Source organism: Pongo pygmaeus, chromosome 10 (assembly GCF_028885625.2).
Source record: "Pongo pygmaeus isolate AG05252 chromosome 10, NHGRI_mPonPyg2-v2.0_pri, whole genome shotgun sequence".
In the NCBI taxonomy this organism is placed as follows: Eukaryota; Metazoa; Chordata; class Mammalia; order Primates; family Hominidae; genus Pongo; species Pongo pygmaeus.
In genome coordinates, this window is record NC_072383.2 from 122,228,662 (window position 1) to 122,251,203 (window position 22,542).

The following is a 22,542-nucleotide window of genomic DNA, read 5'->3' on the forward strand; positions in this document are numbered from 1 at the left end:
CTCTCGTCTTTCTCTGAGTCTGTCCCTGCCAGGCTCAGAGCCCCACATTTTCCTGAGCAACCAGAAGCCAACCTAAGTGGGGAAGAGCTCCGAAAACATGGCCCCAGGGTCCTTTCTGGAACAGTCTGGAAAAGAAGGACAGACACCACAGCCTATTCAGGTGTGGGCAGAAGACTAGTGGAAAGATTCGTTGGCTAATTCTGATAACTTTCCTCTGGATTTCACCCAATACGAGATTTGCAAAGCCAACTTAATTGTCTGTTTAGAGAAAGGGGCCCAGAGTAGAAAATTACAGTTAGAAAAACTCGGCTCTGGAACGAATTTTTAGAATTACATATGACCGTGGGTGCTGGAGGCTCTGAATGCAGTACATTGGAAGTGAAAGTGAAGGTACTAGAAAGGCTGATTCTTTTTTTTTTTTTTTTTTTTAAATGGGGTATCGCTCTGTTGTCCAGGCTCGAATGCAGTGGTGTGATCTCGGCTCACTGCAACCTCCACCTCTGGAGCTCAAGCAATTTTCCTGCCTCAGTCTCCTGAGTAGCTGGGATTACAGGTGCCCGCCACCACACCTGGCTAATTTTTTTGTATTTTTAGTAGAGATGGGGGTTTCACCATGTTGGCCACACTGGTCTGGAACTCCTGACCTTGTGACCCACCCGCCTCAGCCTCCCAAAGTGCTGGGATTACAGGCTGAGCCACCGTGCCCGGCCTGAAAGGCTAATTCTTAACAACCTGGGAAAAAATGGCTGAAGGATGCAGAATACAAGTCTCTTGGTGTCCCCCTCCCTCAGCCCATGCAGAGACTATCTGGGCTCATGAAGCTTCTTGCAGTTTCTCCAGGCCTGAAACTCAAAGCTGTAGCTATCAAAGCATACAAGATAGATTCTGCTCATTCTCACATAGGAGTGGGGCTGGCGAGTGAGTCGGAGTTTAAGCAAAGCCAGTCCCATTTCCTACCAAGCACTGGATGAGAAACTTTTCCTGGGCACTAAGTACTGCAGAGAATCAAGACTGAAGGGCTTCCTCCTCCCAACGTGAGGCTACCGTGGGCACCCCGTATTTCTGTCTATCTAGCACTCTGATCTTGCTTGGGGACCGTCCCTTCCCCTACTTTCAGGCCACATGAACTGGATGGAGGTAAAAGTGCTCTGAGCGTCAAGGGTGAGAGTCACAGACCTGGACAATCAATGTGCTGTCCTGTGATTGGGTTAGGGATAGTCATGTGACCCAGCTGGAGCCAATGGGACTCATTTCTGTGACTGATGGAACTCTTGGGAACAGAGAATCTGCACTGGAGTTTCAGACAGAAGAAAATGAAACCTGGCCGGGCGCGGTGGCTCGTGCCTGTAATCCCAGCACTTTGGGAGGCCGAGGCGGGTGGACCACCCGAGGTCAGGAGTTAAGAGACTAGCCTGGCCAACATGGTGAAACTCCGTCTCTACTAAAATCACAAAAATTAGCCGGGCGTAGAGGCAGATGCCTCTAATCCCAGCTACTCAGGAGGCTGAGACAGGAGAAAACTGCTTGAACCCAGGAGGTGGAGGCTGCAGTGAGCTGAGATTGTGCCACTGCACTCCAGCCTCGGCAATGGAGTGAGACTCCGTCTCAAAAAAAAAAAAAAAAAAAGAAAATGAAACCTGAGCCAAGGGCTGCCATGCTGCCATCCTCAGGCTGGAGTGGACACCCAAGAATGGAGGCCACAGAGGAAAACCAATTCAGGGGTGGAGGAAACAAGGCCTGGATCCAGCTGAGCCCCACGCTGTGGCAAGTTGGAACTTTTAGTTCCTTAGCCAAATTTGTTTTCTTTTTTCTTTTTCTTTTTTTTTTTGAGGTGGAGTTTCATTCTTGTTGCCCAAACTGGAGTGCAATGGCACGATCTTGGCTCACTGCAACTTCTGTCTCCCAGGTTCAAGCGATTCTCCTGCCTCAGCCTCCCAAGAAGCTGGGATTACAGGTGCGTGCCACCACGCCCGGCTAATTTTTGTATTTTTAGTGGAGATGGGGTTTCTCCATATTGGTCAGGCTGGTCTGGAACTCCCGCCCTCAGCTGATCCACTCGCCTCGGCCTCCCAAAGTGCTGGGATTACAAGCGTGAGCCATCGAGCCCAGCCCCAAATTTGTTTTGTTTTCTTTTTTCTTTTTTGAGACAGAGTCTCGCTCTGTCGCTCAGAGGCTGGAGTGCAATGGCACAATCTCAGCTCACTGCAACCTCCGCCTCCCGGGTTCAAGCAATTTTCCTGCCTCAGCCTCCTGAGTAGCTGGGACTACCAGGCATGCGACCACCACGCCCAGCTAATTTTTGTAGTTTTAGTAGAAATGGGGTTTCACCATGTTGGCCAGGTTGGTCTTGAACTCCTGACCTCGTGATCCACCCACCTAGACCTCCCAAAGTGCTGGGATTACAGGCGTGAGCCACCGTGCCTGGCCTCCAAATTCGTTTTCTTAGGTTACTTTGAGTTGAGTTTCAATTGCAAATGGAAGGTTACTACTGAATCCATGATCTAAATGGTGTTGAGATCTAGAGGAAGCTTTTCTGGTGCCATGCTTCTTCCCTGGGAAATGTTTATCTCTAACCAGAACCGGGGGGCCACCCTCTCCCCAATGCATCAGGGACCTGGGGCCAAACTCCTAAGCAGCCTGAATGAAGCTGGAAGGGAGTCGTGCACCAGCCTGTACTCTCTAGCAATATCTGGCTAATTTTAAATTTTTTTGTAGAGACAGAGTCTCACTATGTAGCCCAGGTTGGTCTCAAACTCCTGGCCTCAAGTGATCCTCCTGCCTTGGCCTTTCAGAGTGCTGGGATTACAGATGTGAGCTGCCATGCCCAGCCAAGGGCATCATTTTCTTTCTTTCTTTTTTATCCCTCTCTTTTTTTTTTTTTTTTTTTTGAGACAGGGTTTCACTCTGTCACCCTAGCTGGAGTGCAGTGGTACAATCTTGGCTCACTGAAGCCTCAACCTCCTGGGCTCAAACAATCCTCCCACTTCAGCCTCCCGAGTAGCTGGGACCACACCCAGCTAATTTTTGTATTTTTTGTAGAGAGGTGGTTTCACCATGTTGCCCAGGTTGGTCTTGAACTCCTGAGCTCAAGTGATCCTCCCACCTCTGCCTCCCAAAATGCTGAGATTACAGGTGTGAGCCACTGCACCCAGCCCCAAGGGCACCATTTTCTAAGAGGAGAGGGCCCAGCAGTGACAAACCTGCACGGTTCTGCATTGTCTACTCACAGGGCAAGAACTAACCAAGAATTTCCAAACATAACTGGATTTTAAAAGTTGGGGCATATGGGTAACACTCCACTTCTCTCCCTACACAATCCGTCTGGCTTTCCAACCCACACGCCCTGTTTTCACAAAGTTTCTTGTGGGTTTTGGAGGAAAGAACTGAAACCTCTTCTGTACTAAGCCTTGGATAGAACTGGAAGGCAGGCCCAGAGCCTGGAAGACCGTCTCAGGGGAGAGAATGCAGCTCCAACACTGCAAGCACAAGGCTGTCTTGCAAAGAGCTCACAGTGTGGGCTCTGGGGCCAGGCTACCTGGGTTTGAGCCCTGGTTCTGCCTCTTATTAGCTGAATGACCCTAGGCAGGTGCCTTCGTTTCCTTAACTATAAAATGAGAATGATGATGCCTCCACCCCGCAACACCATGCTGAGGACTCAATGAGATATGGGAACAGGACCCAGCACGTGTTAGCTTCTTAGTAGATACTGTTTAACAAAACCAGAGGTGTTAACCCTTTATCTGAAGAGTCTTAGGGGTCCATGAACCTCCTGAAATTGTTCACAAATTTTACAGATTTCTCTGGGGGAAATTTCAGGAGGTTTTATCAGAACCTCAAAGGAATCTGTTGATGCCAAGAACCACTGAAGTAGCTTAAAATCTAGTTGAGGGCAGGGACTAGGTCACTCTCTTTTGGGGGGTTCTCCTGCAGCAACCAAGGCCTGACTCTGCATGCATTATGCAGTAACCCCTGCTTAATGGACAGAGGGCTACATGGATGAGTCATCGGAGATCTGCATAGATAGGGTGGACCCAGGGCCACCTGACATCTCAGAGCTGAGGTTTCAAGTTTCAGATGCACAACCCACCCCTACCTCGCTACCCTTATGTCCTGTCCTCAAAGGCCCAGAGATGCACCCCACCCCCCTGAAACACACTCCAGCAAGCTCCTGAGTATCAGCCACTGGCCCAATCCTCTCCCCTCTCGCCTCCCGAACTCCCCAAACCTCTCTGCCCAGAGACCCCCAGGAGGGACTCAGCATTCAGGAAGGGAGATGAACTCAAAGTCGGGGGCCAGGCCAGACGTCTCAGCAGGATGTGGTTAGTCACAAGCCTGGCCCTGGGAGCAGGTGCCAAGGAGGAAAAGTCAAAGGACACGTGAACCGCCAGGTCAGCCGAGCACAGAAGCCAGCAGCGCATCACTTACAGTCGCTTGATGCCCGACTCCGGCTGGGGGGACGTTCTCGGGTGGGCGATGGGTGGGGGTTGGGGTATTCGATTTTCCTCTTCCATTTCTTCACTGGAAGGAGATGAGAGGGGTGAGATAAAACAGTCAAAAGTTCCTTGAGAACTGGAATATTCCAGAAGAGAAGTGTCTGATGGTCTGAGAGGGTGCATGCTTTTTAGGGGACCCGCATCTGTATTTCCAGTTTATTCTGAAGAGTCCAGCCAAATAGAACCACTCCCCGTTTCCTGTCCTTACACAGGCTTCCCTGTCGCTACACCTCTGTGGTTTCTTCTACCCAGAATATACCCGTCACCCCTCAACATCTCCCATATCTAAATACTACCCTATCCTTTCAGGAAGGCCCAATTCAAATGCTGCCTCCTCCAGGAGGCCTTCCGATTTCCACCCCATCTACAAACTCGAAGTAATCTCTCCCACTCTCCCATCTTTTTTTTTTTTTTTTTTGAGACAGGGTCTCATTCTGTTGCCCAGGCTCGAGTGCAGTGGTACAAGCATAGCTCACTGCAGCCTTGACCTTGGGCTCAAATGATCCTCCTGCTTCAGCCTCCCAAGTGGCTGGGACTACAGGGTGAGCCACCATACCTGGCTAATTTTTAAAAATTTTTGTGTAGAGATGGGGGTCCCACTATGTTGCCCAGGCTGGTTTCGAGTCCTGGGTTCAAGTGATCCGCCTGCCTCGGCCTCGCAAATTGCTGGGATGACAGGCGTGAGCCACCGCGCCCGGCCTCTCCCATCTTTGAACATCCAGTGTACAGTCAGTAAACCTTTCAATAAAAATGTGTGGTATTATATTTTTTATGCATCTCTTATCTTCCCCACTGGAGCAGGGACCACCTCTGGTGCATGGGTCCTTCCTTCCAGCTTCTATTCAACAGATATTTGTTGTGCACCTACTGTGTGCCAAGCTCCATTCTAAGTGCTGGGAACTTAGCCATGGACAAGATAAATAAGACTTCTGGTCTCATGTTGCTTGTGGTCTCGTGTGGAAACCAACAATAAAGCAAGCATGAGAGTGAACAGGATAATGTAGGAGGTGAAAAGGGCCACAAAGACCATAACACCGGGGCTGGGTTTCATTCATTCATTCATTTAAAAAAAGAGATGAAGTCTCGCTTTGTTGCCCAGGCTAGTCTCGAATGCCTGGGATCAAGCAATCTTCCCACCTCGGCCTCCCAAAATACTGGAATTAAAGGTATGAGCCCTGGTGCCCGGCCTGGGCCCAAGAGTTTCAGAAAGGGGTTGTGAGCTTGTATGTAAGTTCTTTAGGTCAGAGAGGGTACCCAAAAAAGACACTGATGAAATGCTTGTCTTCCAGGGGGTAAGAAGGTAACTGTACAGAAACTCTGGCTAACCTCAGTAAGGAGCCAGCTCGGGTCATCCAGCCCCAGGGACACTTGCCTCTTATAGTAAGCCAGCTCCTCCTGCAGCAAGAACACCTTGGACTTGAGCTCGTTCCTCTCGTGCAGCACGTCCCGCAGCTCCTGCAGGGTGAACCGGGGGCGGTTGGGGTCCTTGAGATCCATGGCCACCTTCTCTGCGTCGGAGATGCTCTCCTCTCCAACCGGCTCCGTCTGGAGGAGGCAGAGATGCTGCTAATGAATTCTTGGCAGCCACTGCCGGCACCCACTCTCTATCCTGAAGGAGCCCAAATTCTCCCCCTCCCGGGGTGCCAGCAGCCTGTGGAGGATGCTATTTTCAGCACTCGCGGGAGGCCCCTGCTCACGTTCTGTACAGTTTCCCTCTGGAGGTGGAAGCCAGCGGCCACCTGTTCATTGTTCGCCTTCCCAATAGCCGAACCCACGGACCCCGCACCCCCCCACCTGACTTGGGGTTTCATTACAAACATGACAAGGCATCCAGGGAGGAGGTGTCACACCTCCCCTGCCCCCATCCTCGTACATCAGCTGCTTCCCCCTTTCCAGGCCTCCTTTCATCTCCTTACTAAGACCATTGCTAATTTGGCCAGAGTGGCTGGAATCTCAGCCTACACACAATTCTCCATTCCTTTTTCATTTGACAGTAAGTCATATCCATTTTCCCTGTTGTTACGGGCCTTCTGGTTAAGTCCTCTCCTCCCCAGTGGCTTTGGGTATCTGGAGTTCAGTGGAAGCCCGGCGGGGGTGCACACTTGGCCATTTCTCTGTGATGCGGGTGACAGATCCCAGCATCATGCTAAGTCACCTGCCCCAGGTCACACCCACACCCATCCTCTCACCTTCTTGCACGGCAAGGGAGCCTTTTTAGAAAAATGTGGTAAAATATATATCATATAAAATTTACCATTTGAACCTTTTAAAAATGAACAATTTGGAGGTGATATTTAGTATACTCACATGTCACACAACCACCATCTCTGTCCAGTTCTAGAACATTTTCTTCACACCAAAAGGAAAACCCGTAATTATTATTTTATTTTTTCTGAGATGGAGTTTCACTCACCCAGGCTGGAGTGCAGTGGCATGATCTCAGCTCACTGCAACCTCCACCCCTTGGGTTCAAGCGATTCTTGCGCCTCAGCCTCCCGAGTAGCTGGGATTACAGGTGTGGACCACCACACTCGGCAAATTTTTTTTTTTTTGAGATGGAATCTCACTCTGTCACCCAGGCTGGAGTGCAGTGGCACGATCTCAGCTCACTGCAAACTCTGCCACCCGGGTTCAAGCCATCCTCCTGCCTTAGCCCCCCGAGTAGCTGGGATTACAGGCGCCTGCCATTACGCCTGGCTAATTTTTGTATTTTTAGTAGAGACAGGGTTTCACCGTGTTGGCCAGACTGGTCTTGAACTCCTGACCTCAAGTGATCCACCCGCCTTTGCCTCCCAAAGTGCTGGGATTACAGGTGTGAGCCACCGCACCCGGCTGAAAACCTGTACTTACTAAGCAGTCACTCTCTACTTCCCTATCCTGAGCCCTTGGCAAATGCCAATGTACTTTCTGTCTATGGACTGCCTACTGTGGACATTTCCCAGAAACAGAATCATACATTAAGTGGCCTTTTGTGCCTGGCTCCTTTCACTTAGCATGGTGTTTCCAAGGATCATCCACATTGCAGCACACACCAGCACTTCATTTTTTTTTGAGATGGCGTCTCACCCTGTCACCCAGGCTGGAGTGCAATGGCACGATCTCAGCTCACTCCAACCTCTGCCTCCCGGGTTCAAGCGACTCTTCCGCGTCAGCCTCCCGAGTAGCTAGCTGGGAATACAGGCACGCGCCATCATGCCCGGGCTAATTTTTGTATTTCTGTAGAGACGGGGTTTCACCATGTTGGTCAGGCTGGTCTTGAACTCCCATCCTCAGGCGATCCGCCCGCCTCAGCCTCCCAAAGTGCTGGGATTACAGGGGTAAGCCACCACGCCAGCTCACTTCACTCCTTTTGATGGTTGAACCATATTTCACTGTACAGATGTGCCACAGTGTGTTTATCCATTCTTCAGTTGACGGACATCAGACTGTTTCCACTCTTTGGCTAATGTGAACAGCAATGCTAAGAACTGTATTAGTGTGGACACTTGTTTTCAGTTCTTCTGGTTGTATACCTGGGAGTGGGATTGCTGGGCCATAGGCTAATTCTGTGTTTAACTTGTTGAGGAGTTGTCAAACGGTTTCCCACGGCAGCTGCTCTATTTTACATTCCCACCAGCAATGCGCAAGGGTTCCAATTTCTCTACATTCTTGCCAACAGTTATTTTCCTTTTTTTTTTTTTAATCACAAGGAAGCTTTTGCAAGTCAGCCAGTCAATCTACAGGTGGCCCACACTCTCAAAGTAATGGAGTGTCCCCAACACTCCTGAGCCACCAATGTCCCATGACCAACCAGGAGTAGAAAGAGGTCAGGACAGCAGTGAAAAAGCTCCAGAACAGGGAAAGGGAGAGGGAAACAGACGTCCCTCCCAACCTCAAGAAAAACTCCATAGGCCCAGCACCGTGGCTCACACTCGTAATTATAGCACTTTGGGAGGCTGAGGCAGGAGGATCACTAGAGCTCAGGAGATTCAGACCAGCCTGGGCAACATAGCAAGACCTCATGTCTACAAAAAAGAAAAGAAAATTAACTGGGCATGGTAGCTTGCCCCTGTAGTCCCAGTTACATAAGAGGCTGAGGCATGAGGATCACCTGAGCCCAGGAAGTGGAGGCTGCAGTGAGCCAAGATTGTGCTACTGCACTTAAGGCAGTGTTTCCAACAAAGTGAGACCTTGTCTCAAAAAAAAAAAAAAAAAAAAAAAAAGAAGAAGAAGAAGAAAAACCCCATAGCAGCACAGGGAGAAGGGGACTAACTCCAGCCTGGATGTGCCCTGGACAGGAGGCTGAGGGATTCCAGAAGGCAGAGCCGAGATGCTTCACACCCTGGGGGAGGCTGGAACTGGCTGTTCTGGGAAAGGATGTGTGAAAGGAGACACCACTCACTGCTGGGGCACATCAGGTGACAGCAGAGCCACACACAGAGCAGGCCCAGGTTGGGGGAGCAAGCTGACCCTGCCCAGCCTTGGGGTCGGAGTCAGCACAGGGCAGCAGAGGAGGGGCCTCCATGCAGTGGGAAACTGAAATCTGAGCCCGGCTGCCCTCGCAAGCTGTCTGGGCAGCTGAGGGGCTTCTTCCCACCCAAGAACAAGGGGAGGAAATGTTGGAGGATTTAATTTCCAAAGAAAGTATTCTAGGCGTCTGCTGATGCCACAATTTAGGTGGGCTGTGTCCTCAGAGGACATCTTCAACGTCCGACCTCCTCTGCAGCGCCTCCAGGGATGCTCTGGAACCACCCGGCAGCCACACACTCCACGTCTTCACCCAAGACCACATACAACAGGTGACGGATATGCAGCCGGCATTCAACCACGCCAGTTCTCTTTCTCTGGCCCAGCTTTACCAAGGAGCAACCCTGGATGTCTAGTTATCCAACATTTACTGAGCGCTAACTTTGTGCCTTGCCGGCCGCGGAGCTCAGCCCTGGGAACAGAGTCAGACAGATGGGGCTGAAGGGAAGATACACATACATAGAAACTTACGGCCAGTTGTGGTGGCTCACACCTGTAATCCCAGTACTTTGGGAGGCTGAGGCAGGCGGAGCACCTGAAGTCAGGAGTTCGAGACCAGCCTGGACAACATGGTGAAACGCTTTCTCTACTGAAAATACAAAAATTAGCCGGGCGGCCGGGCACGGTGGCTCACACCTGTAATCTCAGCACTTTGGGAGGCTGAGGTGGGCGGATCACGAGGTCAGGAGTTTGAGATCAGCCTGGCCAATATGGTGAAACCCCGTCTCTACTAAAAAAATACAAAAATTAGCCAGGCGTGGTGGTGCGAGCCTGTAGTCCCAGCTACTCGGGAGGCTGAGGCAGGAGAATCACTAAACCTGGGAGGCAGAGGTTGCAGTGAGCCGAGATCACGCCACTGTACTCCAGCCTGGGTGACAGAGACTTCATCTCAAAAAAAAAAAAAATTAGCTGGGCATGGTGGTGGGCATCTGTAATCTCAGCTATTCGGGAGGCTGACGCAGCAGAATTTCTTGAACCTGGGAGGTGGAGGTTGCAGTGAGCCAAGGTCATGCCACTGCACTCTAGCCTGGGTGACGAGCGAAACTCTTGTCTCAAGAAAAAAAAAAAAAAGAAGAAAGAAACTTACAAGGTGGCCTAATAAAAGAGGTGCACCACCGGGTGCGGTGGCTCACGCCTGTAATCCCAGCACTTTGGGAAGCTGAGGTGGGTGGATCACAAAGTCAGGAGATCGAGACCAGCCTGGCCAACATGGTGAAACCCCGTCTCTACTAAAAAACACAAAAATTAGTCAGGCATGGTGGTGGGCACCCGTAATCCCAGCTACTCGGGAGGCTGAGGCAGGAGAATTGCTTGAATCCAGGAGATGGAGGTTGCAGTGAGCTGACACGGTGCCACTGTATTCCAGCCTAGGCGACAGAATGACAGAGTAAGACTCCATCTTAAAAAAAAAAAAAATAGTGCACAGACACCAGATCTAATTGGAGAGAATCAGGGAAGATGTTAATCAGATGTGGTCTCTATGCATGCGGTCTTGACGAATGTGTAGGAGTTCACCAGGAACTCTGGGCATTAGTAGTATAGACCACAGGTTGCAACCTAAGCCCTTAGACCATCCCAGTGCCGCTGGCCCACATTTTGTTTGGCCCTCACTGTGTTCGAAAACTCTGTTGAATTAGCTGCGAACTCTTTAAGATTAGGAGATTTCATATTGAAGTTTGCATTTTGCGCTTCCTGTGGAAAGTGCGCTGGAAGATCAGGCCCCACTGGCAACGCTGGGCTGTTTCCGAGCAGCAGCTGCTCCCTTTTCCATCCCCTTTCTCCTTCTCCTGCCTGGACCCTGCAGGCAGCAGTGGCCCCTGCTATGGACCCGAACCCCAAGTTCCCTCCAGTCCCTTCCTCCTCAGACAGCTCGGGTCCTGCCTTTCATAGCAGGCCAGGGCCTTGCCTCTCCTGTGTCTCTGGGAGGGACCATCTGACAGCCGTCCCCACACCCTGGGGAAAGAGCAAAGCCCTTCAAAGGAATTCCCAAACCCTCACTTCTTGAGAGGCCTCTGGGCAAAGCCACCCGCCCCTCTGTCTGGGCTTTCATCTCCCCATCTAGCCCTTGATAACCCAGAAATATTTCCAGGGGCCGTACCTGGGGATTTCTGTGAACACACACTTTCAAAGCCACAGGAATTTCCTGCTCACCCCTATTGGGTTTTACCTGCCCAAGACATTGAAAGGCTTCCTTAGAACCTGAGTTCTTTTTTTTCTGGAGAAGGGACAGTTCATTTTTGGGGAGGAATGGCCTGATTCCTTTAGAGTTTGGGGAAATCCCAGCAAGGTATGCAAAAGTCCTTACTCTCTTTTATTTTATTTCATTTATATTTCATTAGAGATGGGGTCTCACTTTGTTGCCCAGGCTGGTTTCAGACTCCCGGGGTTAAACAATCCTCCTGGCTCAGCCTCCCAAAGTGCTGGGATTACAGGCGTGAGCCATTGTGTCTGGGCCCAAAGTCCTGACTTTTTTTTTTGTTTTTTTGAGACGGAGTTTTGCTCTTGTTGCCCAGGCTAGAGTGCAATGGCATGATCTCAGCTCACCGCAACCTCTGCTTCCTGGGTTCAAGTGATTCTCCTGCCTCAGCCTCTCAAGTAGCTGGGATGACAGGCATGTGCCACAGTGCCTGGCTAATTTTGTATTTTTAGTAGAGATGGGCCTTCGCCATGTTGGCCAGGCTGGTCTTGAACTCCTGACCTCAGGTGATCCGCCTGCCTTGGCCTCCCAAAGTGCTGGGATTATAGGCGTGAGCCACCATGCCTGCCCTGACTTCTAATACTATTGCCTGAAAGTACAGGCAGAAGGACAGCCCCGGGCTCCAGCTTCTCGAGAGGCCACCAGGCAGTGACCGCAGGGCCGCGGGCGGCCCAGGACTATCCGGTTCAGACCGGGAGGGACCAAGGAGGCTCTTTCCAAGATAGCAATCGAGCTCCATCGGCCGTGGTCCTCCTAGGCTTACTCCATGCGGGACCGGGAGGCGGCTTGGGTTAGCTAAGATAAGCTGGGACCTTCTGTGGGTTGTCTGCTGATCCCTGGGGGCACTCTGGGCACAGCTTCAGAGCAATACCCTGAGGCCTCAGCTGCTTCCCAGGAAGGCCCAAGAGACCAACTAACAAGCCATTGGGCTGCCCAGAGGCCTTAGGGAGGCGGCATCCTGGGTCAGGGCCTCCATCCCGAGGCCTTGGGAATGCTCCTTACTGCCTGGGTGCTTCAAAGCACCCTGCCCTCCCACGGCAGCCCCTTCACAGTACTTCTGAGCAGCCCCTGGCCCAGCAATGGGGAACGACTGTGCTCTGGTCACACTTGGCACCACCAGGCCTAGCATAAATTCAATGCATAAATTCTGCCCGCCTTTCAGCCAGCATATGCCTGTCTGCTTTCCCTATGCAGGCAGCCCGCACTTTACAAAACAAAAACAAAAAACAAAAACAAAAACAAAACAAAAACAAAAACAATACTGTTACAGTGGCTCACGCCTGTAATCCCAGTGGGAGGCCGAAGCGGGTGGATCATTTGAGGTCAGGACTTCGAGACCAGCCTGGGCAACATGGTAAAACCCTATCTTTACTAAAAATACACAAAAATGAGCTGGGTGTGGTAGCGTGCACCTGTAATCCCAGCTACTTGGGAGGCTGAGGCACAAGAATTGCTTGAACCCAGGAGGCAGAGGTTGCAGTGAGCCAAGATCATGCCATTGCACTCCAGCCTGGCTGATGGAGTGAGACCCTGTATCTAAATAAATAAATAAATAAATAAATAAATAAATAAAATAAAATAGAGGCAGGAAGATCATTTGAGGTCAGGAGTTCAAGACCAGCCTGGCCAACATGGGGAAACCCTGTCTCTACTAAAAACACAAAAATTAGCCAGGCATGGTGGCTTGAACCCAGGAGGTGGAGGTTGCAGTGAGCCGAGACTGTGCCACTGCACCCCAGCCTGGGTGATAGGGTGAGATCTTCTCTCAAAAAAAGAGAAAAAAATATATGTATATATATACACATATATATATAGTCTGTGAAAGGCAGGAAACCTGGAGTTGAAATATGAGGACCTGGATTAACGAGAAAACACGCTAAGCGAAAGAAGCCAGGCAGGACCACATGTTGTAGGATCCCACTGATGCCATGTCCCGAACAGGTGAATACACAGAGGGAAACAGCCTGCTGGTGGCCAGGGGCTGGGGAGGGGAGGAGGCAGCTACCGCAGGAGCAGGGATTTCTGATGGGGGTGATAGGAATGTTCTGGACTGTGGTGATGAGCACACGATAGCTGAAGTGCGTGGCATATGAATTACATCTCAATAAGGAAGTTATAAAAATAGAAAGAGCCTTGTCTCCTGGTGATCACACTGCAATGACAGTGACATAGCTTAGAAAGAACTGCGTGGCAATGATGAGACAGATTCCCTTCTAGCTCTGCGACCCTCCATAGCTCTCATGTCCTCCAAATCCTGCCCTGGGACAAACCCCTGACCCCAGCCACATGCTGCACGTTCTCTGGCCTGGCTCACTGTTCCCCCTGCCTGGAATGGCCTGTCCACAGTCCACCCTGGGACACGCTACCCATGCTACCCACGCTACCCATCCACAGGACCCGGCCCGATGCCTTCAAGATCTGTCCTGACCCTGCCTTTTTTTTTTTTTTTTTTTTTTTTGAGACGAAGTCTTGCTCTGTCGTCCAGGCTGGAGTGCAGTGGCTTGATCTCAGCTCAATGCAACCTCCACCTCCCGGGTTCAAGCGATTCTCCTGCCTTCACCTCCCGAGTAGCTGGGATTACAGGCACCCACCACCACACCCGGCTTTTTTTGTATATTTAGTAGAGACGGGTGGGGGGGGGTTTCATCATGTTGCCCAGGCTGGTCTCGAACTCCTGACCTCAGGTGATCCACCCGCCTTGGCCTCCCCAAGTGCTGGGTTTACAGGCGTGAGCCACTGCACCTGGCCCTGTCCCTGCCTCTTGACTTCACCAAGCCCTCCTCTGATCTTATACTCCTCTCTCCCAGCTGCGCGAAACAGTGAACCTACTGAGTCAAGCTCATTCCCCTCACTTGTCAGATGATGAAATTGACCACCAAAGAGATGGACAGGCCCAGGTCACACAGCAGCAAGTGATGAAGCCACCACAACCTGCAGCTCCCCTGTGTGACTGACAAGCATCCTGAACTCACAGAGCTCCAAGGGATAGATGCTAACCCAGCAAAGCTGCCCCGAGCCTGGGAAAGTGCACTGCAAAGCAGCCTGGCGGGTTCGCATTACCACAGCCTGATTTTACTCCCTCATTTCTTCCCTGCCCCATTGGCTGCCAGACAGGGAAGCTGAAACTGACAGGCAGTCGGGCCAAGGTGGTGTGAAATGTCCCTTGTTGCTAAAGAGTCCTGGAACAGGGCTGGGAGTCTCGATGTTCTTGAGACCCCAGTGTGGGCCAGGCCCTGCCTAGCCAGGAGACCGGCCTGAGCTCTCGTGGGGCCTGAAGGTTGGAAGGGGCACACTAGGAGCAGGGAGCAGGGCAGAGGTGGCGACCGCCCCACCCTCAGCCTGGAGGTTGTCTTTGGCACCAGCTTCCTTCCCACTGTCATAGATTGAGTTCAGCCCTCACCTTCTCACCTGGGTTATTGCAAAGGGCTCCTGACAACCATGTCTGTCATAAGCTCCTTCCCTGTCCTCCAGTGAAACAGCTGAGTGTATTGCTCGCCTGCTGAACCCCTGCGAGGGACCCGCACCCCTACTACTCAGAGCTCTGTGTGGTCCCTGGGTGCCGACTCCCCAGCACTGCAGATGACAGCTGTTGTCTCTGCCTGGCCTTTATCCTTCCCTCGGGTCTTTGCGCTAAGTCACTGCCGTTTTCTTCTGGAGAAAGACCTCCCTCCCACTTTTAGTCCATGTGGCTTGGGTCGCAGCCATGTGACTCAGGAATAAACATGCATATTCTAGGTCTCTGGCCACAATAGTTGTTTCAGTGATAGGCCAATGAGGATTTCCTGAGGCTTTTGCTGGGGCGCTAGGGAAAGAGGACATTTCTTTTGACTGGGGTTGGTATGCTGGTCAAATACTAGTGGCAACTGTATAGCAAGAGCCTGGCTGAGAATGACAACAGCACAGAGGAAAGCAGGGCCTGAGAAGGTCGGAGCCACATTCCTGAGAGCAGCTTGTGAGCACCTGGAGCCAGCTGTACCTGAAGCCACCCCTAACTGAGCTTTTAGTTACACAGTCAATAAATTCGTTTTTGCCCTCTTAAACATTTTTTTTTTTTTGAGAGAGTCTCACTCTGTCGCCCAGGCTGGAGTACAGTGGCACGATCTCGGCTCACTGCAAGCTCCACCTCCCAGGTTCATGCCATTCTCCTGCCTCAGCCTCCCGAGTAGCTGGGACTACAGGTGTCCGCCACCATGCCCGGATAATTTTTTGTATTTTTAGTAGAGATGGGGTTTCACCGTGTTAGCCAGGATGGTCTCAATCTCCTAACCTTGTGATCCGCCTGCCTTGGCCTCCCAAAGTGCTGGGATTACAGGCGTGAGCCACCACATCTGGCCCCATTTTTTTTTTTTTTTTGAGACAGAGTCTCACTCTGTTTCCCAGGCTGGAGTGCAGTGGCACAATCTCAGCTCACTGCAACCTCCACCTCCCAGGTTCAAGCTATCCTCCTGCCTCAGCCCCCCTAGTAGTTGGTATTACAGGCATGCGCCACCATGCCCAGCTAATTTTTGTATTTTTAGTAGAGACGGGGTTTCGCCATGTTGGCCAGACTGGTCTCGAACTCCTGACCTCAGGTGATCCACCTGCCTCGGCCTCCCAAAGTGCTGGGAATACAGGAGTGAGCCACCACACCCAGCCATTTTTTTTTTTTTTTCTTGAGACAGAATTTCGCTCTGTTGCCCAGGCTGGTGTGCAGTGGTGTGATCTCAGCTAACGGCAACCTCCGCCTCCTGGGTTCAAGCAATTCTTCTGCCTCAGCCTCCCGAGTAGCTGGGACTACAGGAGCATACCACCATGCCTGGCTAATTTTTTGTATTTTAGCAGAGACGGGGTTTTGCCATGTCAGCCAGGCTGGTCTTGAAGTCCTGAGCTCAAGAAATCGGCCTGCCTTGGCCTCCCAACTCTTAAACCATTTGAACTTAGGCTTATGTCATTTTTAGCCAAAAGCAGCCCTTAACCGCTCCTTTTTTTTTTTTTGAGACAGAGTCTCACCCATGTCGCCTAGGCTGGAGTGCAGTGGCGTGATCTCAGTTCACCACAACCTCCACGTCCTGGGTTCAAGCAATTCTCTTGTCCCGGCCCTGCAAAGTAGTTGGGACTACAGGTGTGCACCACCAAGCCCGGCTAATTTTTGTGTTTTTAGTAGAGATGGGGCTTCACCATACTGGCCAGGCTGGTCTCGAACTCCTGACCTCAAGTGATCTGCCTGCCTCGGTCTCCCAAAGTGCTGGGATTACAGGTGTGAGCCACCACGCCCGGCAACTACTCCCTTTTTTTTAAGACTTCTCTCCCTGACCTTCCTCATTTGTATCCCAGATGCCTCTCCTGTCCTACAGCAAACCTGGAAGTAACTACCAAATTCACAGGCTACCTAATGACTGTGCTGGGACTTGAACCCACCTGACTGTGAGCTTGTCTGTCCTACCTCCCCTACCTGTAACTCAGGTTACTAGCGCAGCGTCTGCAAACTTTCAACAGCTCATAAATATCTGCTGGGAGAAAACACAAGCCTGAGTGTGTCCCTAAAGTTCACTCTACTTTTCTAAAACAGCATCTCCATTTTCCACATTTCTACCTGTCAAAGTCTCAGCGTTGTTAACACTGACGCCCGGCTTCAGGAACAGCTCTTCCCTGAAACCCCACCTCCCCACCTCTGTCAGGATGAACGATCTCACCCTCTGTGTTCCTGGCACAGTCTGGGGGCACATTTAAGGAACAGACACCCCTAGTGCCCACCTTGCAGCCCTGGGCCTACCCGGATGTTAGCTGCGGCTGTGATGGACAGCTCCGGCCACGTGGACAGTAACATGCACGGTGTTGTGCGACCATCACCGCTCTCTAATTCCGGATCATTTCCATCGCCCCCAAAGGGAACTCCATGCCCATGGGCAGTCACTCCCCATTCCCCCCTCCCCAAGCCCCATTCAGACACCAATCTACTTTCTGGCTCTATGGATTTGCCTGTTCTGGGACATTTCGTGCAAATGGAGTCACACACTGGCCTTCTGGGCCTGGCTTCTTTCACTCCGCATGATGTTTTGGCGGCTCATCCGTGCTGCCATGTGGCCAGGGCTGCATTCCTCTGTAGGGCTGAATCATATCCCCCTGTATGGAGAGACCACTGTTCACCCATTCATCTGCTGATGGACATGTGGGTTGTTTCCACCTTTTGGCGACTGTGAATAGTGCTGCTATAGGGTCTCACTCTGTTGCCCAGGCTGGAGAGCAATGGCTCAATCATGGCTCACTGCAGCCTCAAACTCCTGGGCTCAAGTGATCCTCCTGCCTCATCCTCCCAAGTAACTTGGACTACAGGCATGTGCCACCACACCTAAGTTTTTCTTTTTTTTTTTTTTTTTTTGAGATGGGGTCTGACTCACTCTGTTGCCCAGGCTGGAGTGCAGTGGCGCAATCTCAGCTCACTGCAACCTCCGCCTCCAAGGTTCAAGCAATTCTCCTGCCTCAGCCTCCCAAGTAGCTGGAATAACAGACGCCCACCATCACACCCAGCTAATTTTGTATTATTTTTTTAGTAGAGACAGGGTTTCACCATGTTGGCCAGGCTGATCCTGAACTCCTGACCTCAAGTGATCTGCCCACCTCAGCCTCCCAAAGTGCTGAGATTACAGGTGTGAGCCACTACACCCAGCCCAAAAGCAAGTTTTTAATTTTTAAAGAATTTTTTTTAGAGATGGGGTCTCGCTATGTTGCCCAGGCCGGTCTTGAGCTCCTGGCCTCAAGTGATCTTCTTGATCCCCTTGCCTCAACCTCTCAAAGGGCTGGGATTACAAGTGCAGGTGACCACACCTGGCCTTCATGTAAAAGTTTGAACACCTGCTCTCAATTCTTTCGGATATGTGCCTAGGAGTGGAATTGCTGGGTCATATGGTACTGTGTGATTAATGACTAAGGTCTGGACTGACTAATGTCTACCTCCCATACTAAACTGTAAGCTCCACGTGGACAGGGATCATGTCTGTATTTTGCTTGCTGTTGTATCCTCTGGGCCAGCTACAGAGTCAACCATCATTGGAATGAATGAATGAAGGAATGAATGAATGAATGAATGAATGAATGAATGAATGAATGGCAGGTGCCCAATAACCATCACTGAGGTGGAAGAATGCTGGGAGTCTGGGGTTCCACCCCCTCAGCTGTGTGTCCTCAGGCCAGTAGCTTGTTCTCTCTGAGCCTCTGGTTTTCTCTCTCTCTCTCTCTTTTTTTTTAGACAGGTCTGGCTCTGTTACCCAGGCTGGAGCACAGTGGTGCAATCATGGCTCACCGCAGCCTTGAACTCCTGGGCTCAAGTGATCCTCCTGCCTAAGCCTCCCAGGCAGCTGGTACTACAGGTGTGCACCACCACGCGTGGCTAATTAAAAAAAAGTTTGTAGAGAACTGGGGTCTTGCTATGTTGCCCAGGCTGGCCATTTTCTTAAGTATAATGGGGAAAACAAGGCAACCCTGCCTGCCTTGAGCCAACCCCCACACTGACCCTCTGCTACCACCTCTGCACCCAGCTTCCTGCTCACCTCAGGCTCCTCCTCCCCATTCTGGCTGTGCTCCCCCTGCAGCCTCTCTCGCAACTTCCCCAGCTCTGCTCGCAGGCTGCCCATCTCCTGCTCCTTGGTCTGCAGGTCTGCCTCCAGCTCCACCTTCTGTTCGATCAGGGCTTTCCCCTGGGCCTCCACCACCGTGACCCGGTGCCGAAGGTCATGGTTGATCTTCATCAGCCGTGTCTGCTGCTGCTGTAACTGTAGAAAAAGGGAGACCATTGTGCAGGGCTGCCACCTGCGGTAGCTTAGGTTGTGCACTGCACAACGGCAAACCATCCATAGGTGTGCCATTTACATTGCAGACATCTTTGTTTGAAAGTTGTTCATGTTCTTATAGCTGATGATGCTAGAGATGGGCAATTTGTGTATTTACTATGATAATTTTATGGCAGATGGAAGGATGTCTTGCTAGAATTAATACATTATGAAAATTTCCCAACGAATGGAAGTACCATGCCTTCAGAAAGGGGCATTTTTTTCTGATTTACACAGAGACACTGTATGAGTTCCTGGAGCACGCTGGACCCTGCTAAGTCTGCTCACAGAGGGGCATGAAGCGGTGGGGCTGGAGGAGGCCTTGGGGTCAGAGCAAAGTTGGCTGAGGCCTTGGGACCTTCCCAGGAGGCGGGAGGAGCCTGCTCACTGGGCAGTGGCACGTTTCCTCCTGCTCTGCCAGTGAAGACTTGCTGTTTCCAGGTTGGGCCCGCCAAGCCATGAGCAGGATCCACACCCCACGGAGCCCCAAGAATGGCAGTGAGGGAGAGAAGGGAGCTGCTGAGTGGAGGGTCTGGTCTCTGGCTGGCCCCTACTGGCTGGGAGGGTGGACACAGGTCAGGGGTGTGTCACTCACAGCCTCAACGTCCTCATTTTTCAGGCCCAGCTCCCTGTCCTTGGCGCGGATCTCATCGCGTTGTTTGTCCACCACCTCCTTCAGCTTCTTCATCACCTGTCGCTCCCGCTCTGACATGCCTGGGTGGGCAAGTGAGACCGGCAGATGAGCCCACCTTACTCCTATGTTGAAATCATCCACCGCTTCTGCTGAGGATGAAACTGAGGTCTTAGTGGCCCCCGGCCTCCTCCCCAGCCTCATCCTCTACACTCTCCACTCACGCCCTTCGCCCTCCCCAGTGCCTGCTTTCTATTCCTTGATTCCCCCCAGGGTCATTCCCACCTTGAGGCCTCTTCCTTGCCCGTCAGTCCCTTCCTTCTCACCTCCCCGTGGCTGGCGTGCTTCATTTTTCAGGCCTCAGCCCAAAAGTCACCCTTCACAGAGGCCTCCCTTCCTCTGACCACCCAATGACAGCCTCCACCTCCCACCCACCTCATTCGTTCGCTTCTCTCCATCCCTGACCCATCATGTATTACTTTTTTTTTTTTTTTTTTCTGAGATGGAGTCTCTCTCGCTCTGTCGCCCAGGCTGGAGTGCAGTGGCGCGATCTCGGCTCACTGCAAGCTCCTCCTCTCGGGTTCACACCATTCTCCTGCCTCAGCCTCCTGAGTAGCTGGGACTACAGGCGCCCGCCACCATGCCCGGCTAATTTTTTGTATTTTTAGTAGAGATGGGGTTTCACCATGTTAGCCAGGATGGTCTCCATCTCCTGACCTCGTGATCCACCCACCTCGGCCTCCCAAAGTGCTGAGATTACAGGCGTGAGCCACCACGCCCGGCCTCATGTATTACCTTTATGGCACTTTTTACAGTTCCTATGTGTCTCTTACATTCTTTTTTTTTTGAGACAGATTCTCACTCTGTTGCCCAGGCTGGAGCATAGTGGTGCAATCTTGGCTTTCTGCAACCTCTGCCTCCTAGGCTCAAGTGATCTTCCCACCTCAGCCTCCCAAGTAGCTTGAGGCAACAGACATGTGCTGCCTTGCCTGGCTAATTTTTGTATTTTTAGTACAGACAGGGTTTTGCCATGTTGACCAGGCTGGTCTCAAACTCCTGACCTCAAGTGATCCGCCCACCTCGGCCTCCCAAAGTGCTGGGATTACAGGCGTGAGCCACTGCACCCAGCCTCTTACATTCTTTTATCTGACGAAAGATGACACTGCACAGTGATTCAGGCTGGGCTCAAGCTCAGACACTGGCTCTCCTGTTTATCAGCAGTTTGGTTTAGAGCTAGCCTCTTTGTGCCTCAGTTTCCACCTCTATAAAGTAGGGTGATGACAGTCCCCACAATTCATAGGGCTGTAGTGAGGATTGATTATGTCAACCTAAATGATGAACAGAGAAAGGTTCTCTAAAATAAGAGATGGGCCGGGCGTGGTGGCTCATGCCTGTAATGCCAGCACTTTGGGAGGCTGAGGTGGGTGGATCACCTGAGGTCAGGAGTTTGAGACCAGCCTGGCCGACATGGTGAAACCCTGTCTCTGCTAAAAATACAAAAAAAAATTAGCCGGGTATGGTGGCGGGCACCTGTAATCCCAGCTACTTGGGAGGCTGAGGCAGGAGAATTGCTTGAACCTGGGAGGTAGAGGTTGCAGTGAGCCGAGATCGTGCCATTGGACTCCAGCCTGGGTGACAACAGCAAGACTCTGTCCCAAAAATAAAAAGTAAATAAAATTTAAAAATAAAATAAAAGATGGCCAAGCATGTTGGCTCACGCCTGTAATCCCGGTGCTTTGGGAGGCTGAGGCAGGAGGATCACTGAGGCCAGGAGTCTGAGAGCAGCCTGGGCAACATAACAAGACCTGTTTCTACAAAAAGATTTTTTTTAACTAGCCAAGTGTGGTGGTGTCCACTTGTAGTCTCAGCTACTTAGGAGGCTGACGAGGGAGGAACACTTGAGCCCAGGAGTTTGAGGCTGCAGTGGGCTCTGATTGTACCACTGTACTCCAGGCCTGGGTGACAGAACAAGACCCTGTCTCAAAACAAACAAACAAACAAACAACCTCAGGCTGGGTGCCGGTGGCTCACGCCTGTAATCCCAGCACTTTGGGAAGCCGAGGTGGGCGGATCATGAGGTCAAGAGATCGAGACCATCCTGGCCAACATTGTGAAACCCTGTCTCTACTAAAAATACAAAAATTAGCTGGCCCTGGTGGTGCGTGCCTGTAGTCCCAGCTACTCAGGAGGCTGAGGCAGGAGAATCGCTTGAATCCGGGAGGCGGAGGTTGCAGTTAGCCGAGATCACACTACTGCACTCCAGCCTGGGCAACAGTTCAAGACTCTGTCTCGAAAAAAAAAAAAAAAAAAGAAAAAAACAACCCAAAAAACAAAACAAAAACTGTAATCCCAGCACTCTGGGTGGCCCAGGCAGGCAGATCACCTATGTCGGGAGCTTGAGACCAACCTGACCAACATTGAGAAACCTCGTCTCTGCTAAAAATACAAAATTAGCCAGGCGTGGTGGCGCATGCCTGTAATCCCAACTACTCGGGAGGCTGAGGCAGAAGAATCGCTTGAACCCGGGAGGTGGAGGTTGCGGTGAGCTGAGATCGCACCCCTGCACTCCAGCCTGGGCAACAAGAGTGAAACTCCGTCTCAAAAAAAAAAAAAAAAAAAAGGAAAAGCTATTTATTTGGGAGTAGAGCGTTGCAATGGGAATCCGCCTGCGATAGTAAACTATGTGTATTCAGGGAGGTAAAGGAAAACAAAGATTTTTAAAGGAAAAAATAAGGATGGTTACATAATTGTTCTGAAATATTAATAATTATCCTTGGCTACAAACATCAAATAACAAGGGTGACTGCAGTCTGAGGCTGGACCGGCCACTGCCAGGCAGACGTCCTAGCAGAAGTCTTTTTGTGTAAGGTTACAAAGGCTTTTGTGCAAAGCTGTCGTTTTTCCAGAGTC

General features: G+C 51.3%; 1 protein-coding gene across 2 annotated transcripts in view; it reads right to left on the bottom strand.

The window, feature by feature from the left end:
- Window positions 1-22,542, bottom strand: part of RILPL1 (Rab interacting lysosomal protein like 1) — a 60,695-nt gene that overhangs the window by 7,352 nt on the left and 30,801 nt on the right. For both annotated transcript variants that reach the window (XM_054444788.2, XM_054444789.2), the window contains exons 3-6: window positions 19,597-19,715; window positions 18,723-18,944; window positions 5,866-6,038; window positions 4,426-4,518 (exon numbers count right to left, since the gene is read on the bottom strand). In XM_054444788.2, the coding sequence (XP_054300763.1) occupies window positions 4,426-4,518; window positions 5,866-6,038; window positions 18,723-18,944; window positions 19,597-19,715 (607 nt within the window). The remainder of the gene's footprint in view (window positions 1-4,425; window positions 4,519-5,865; window positions 6,039-18,722; window positions 18,945-19,596; window positions 19,716-22,542) is intronic.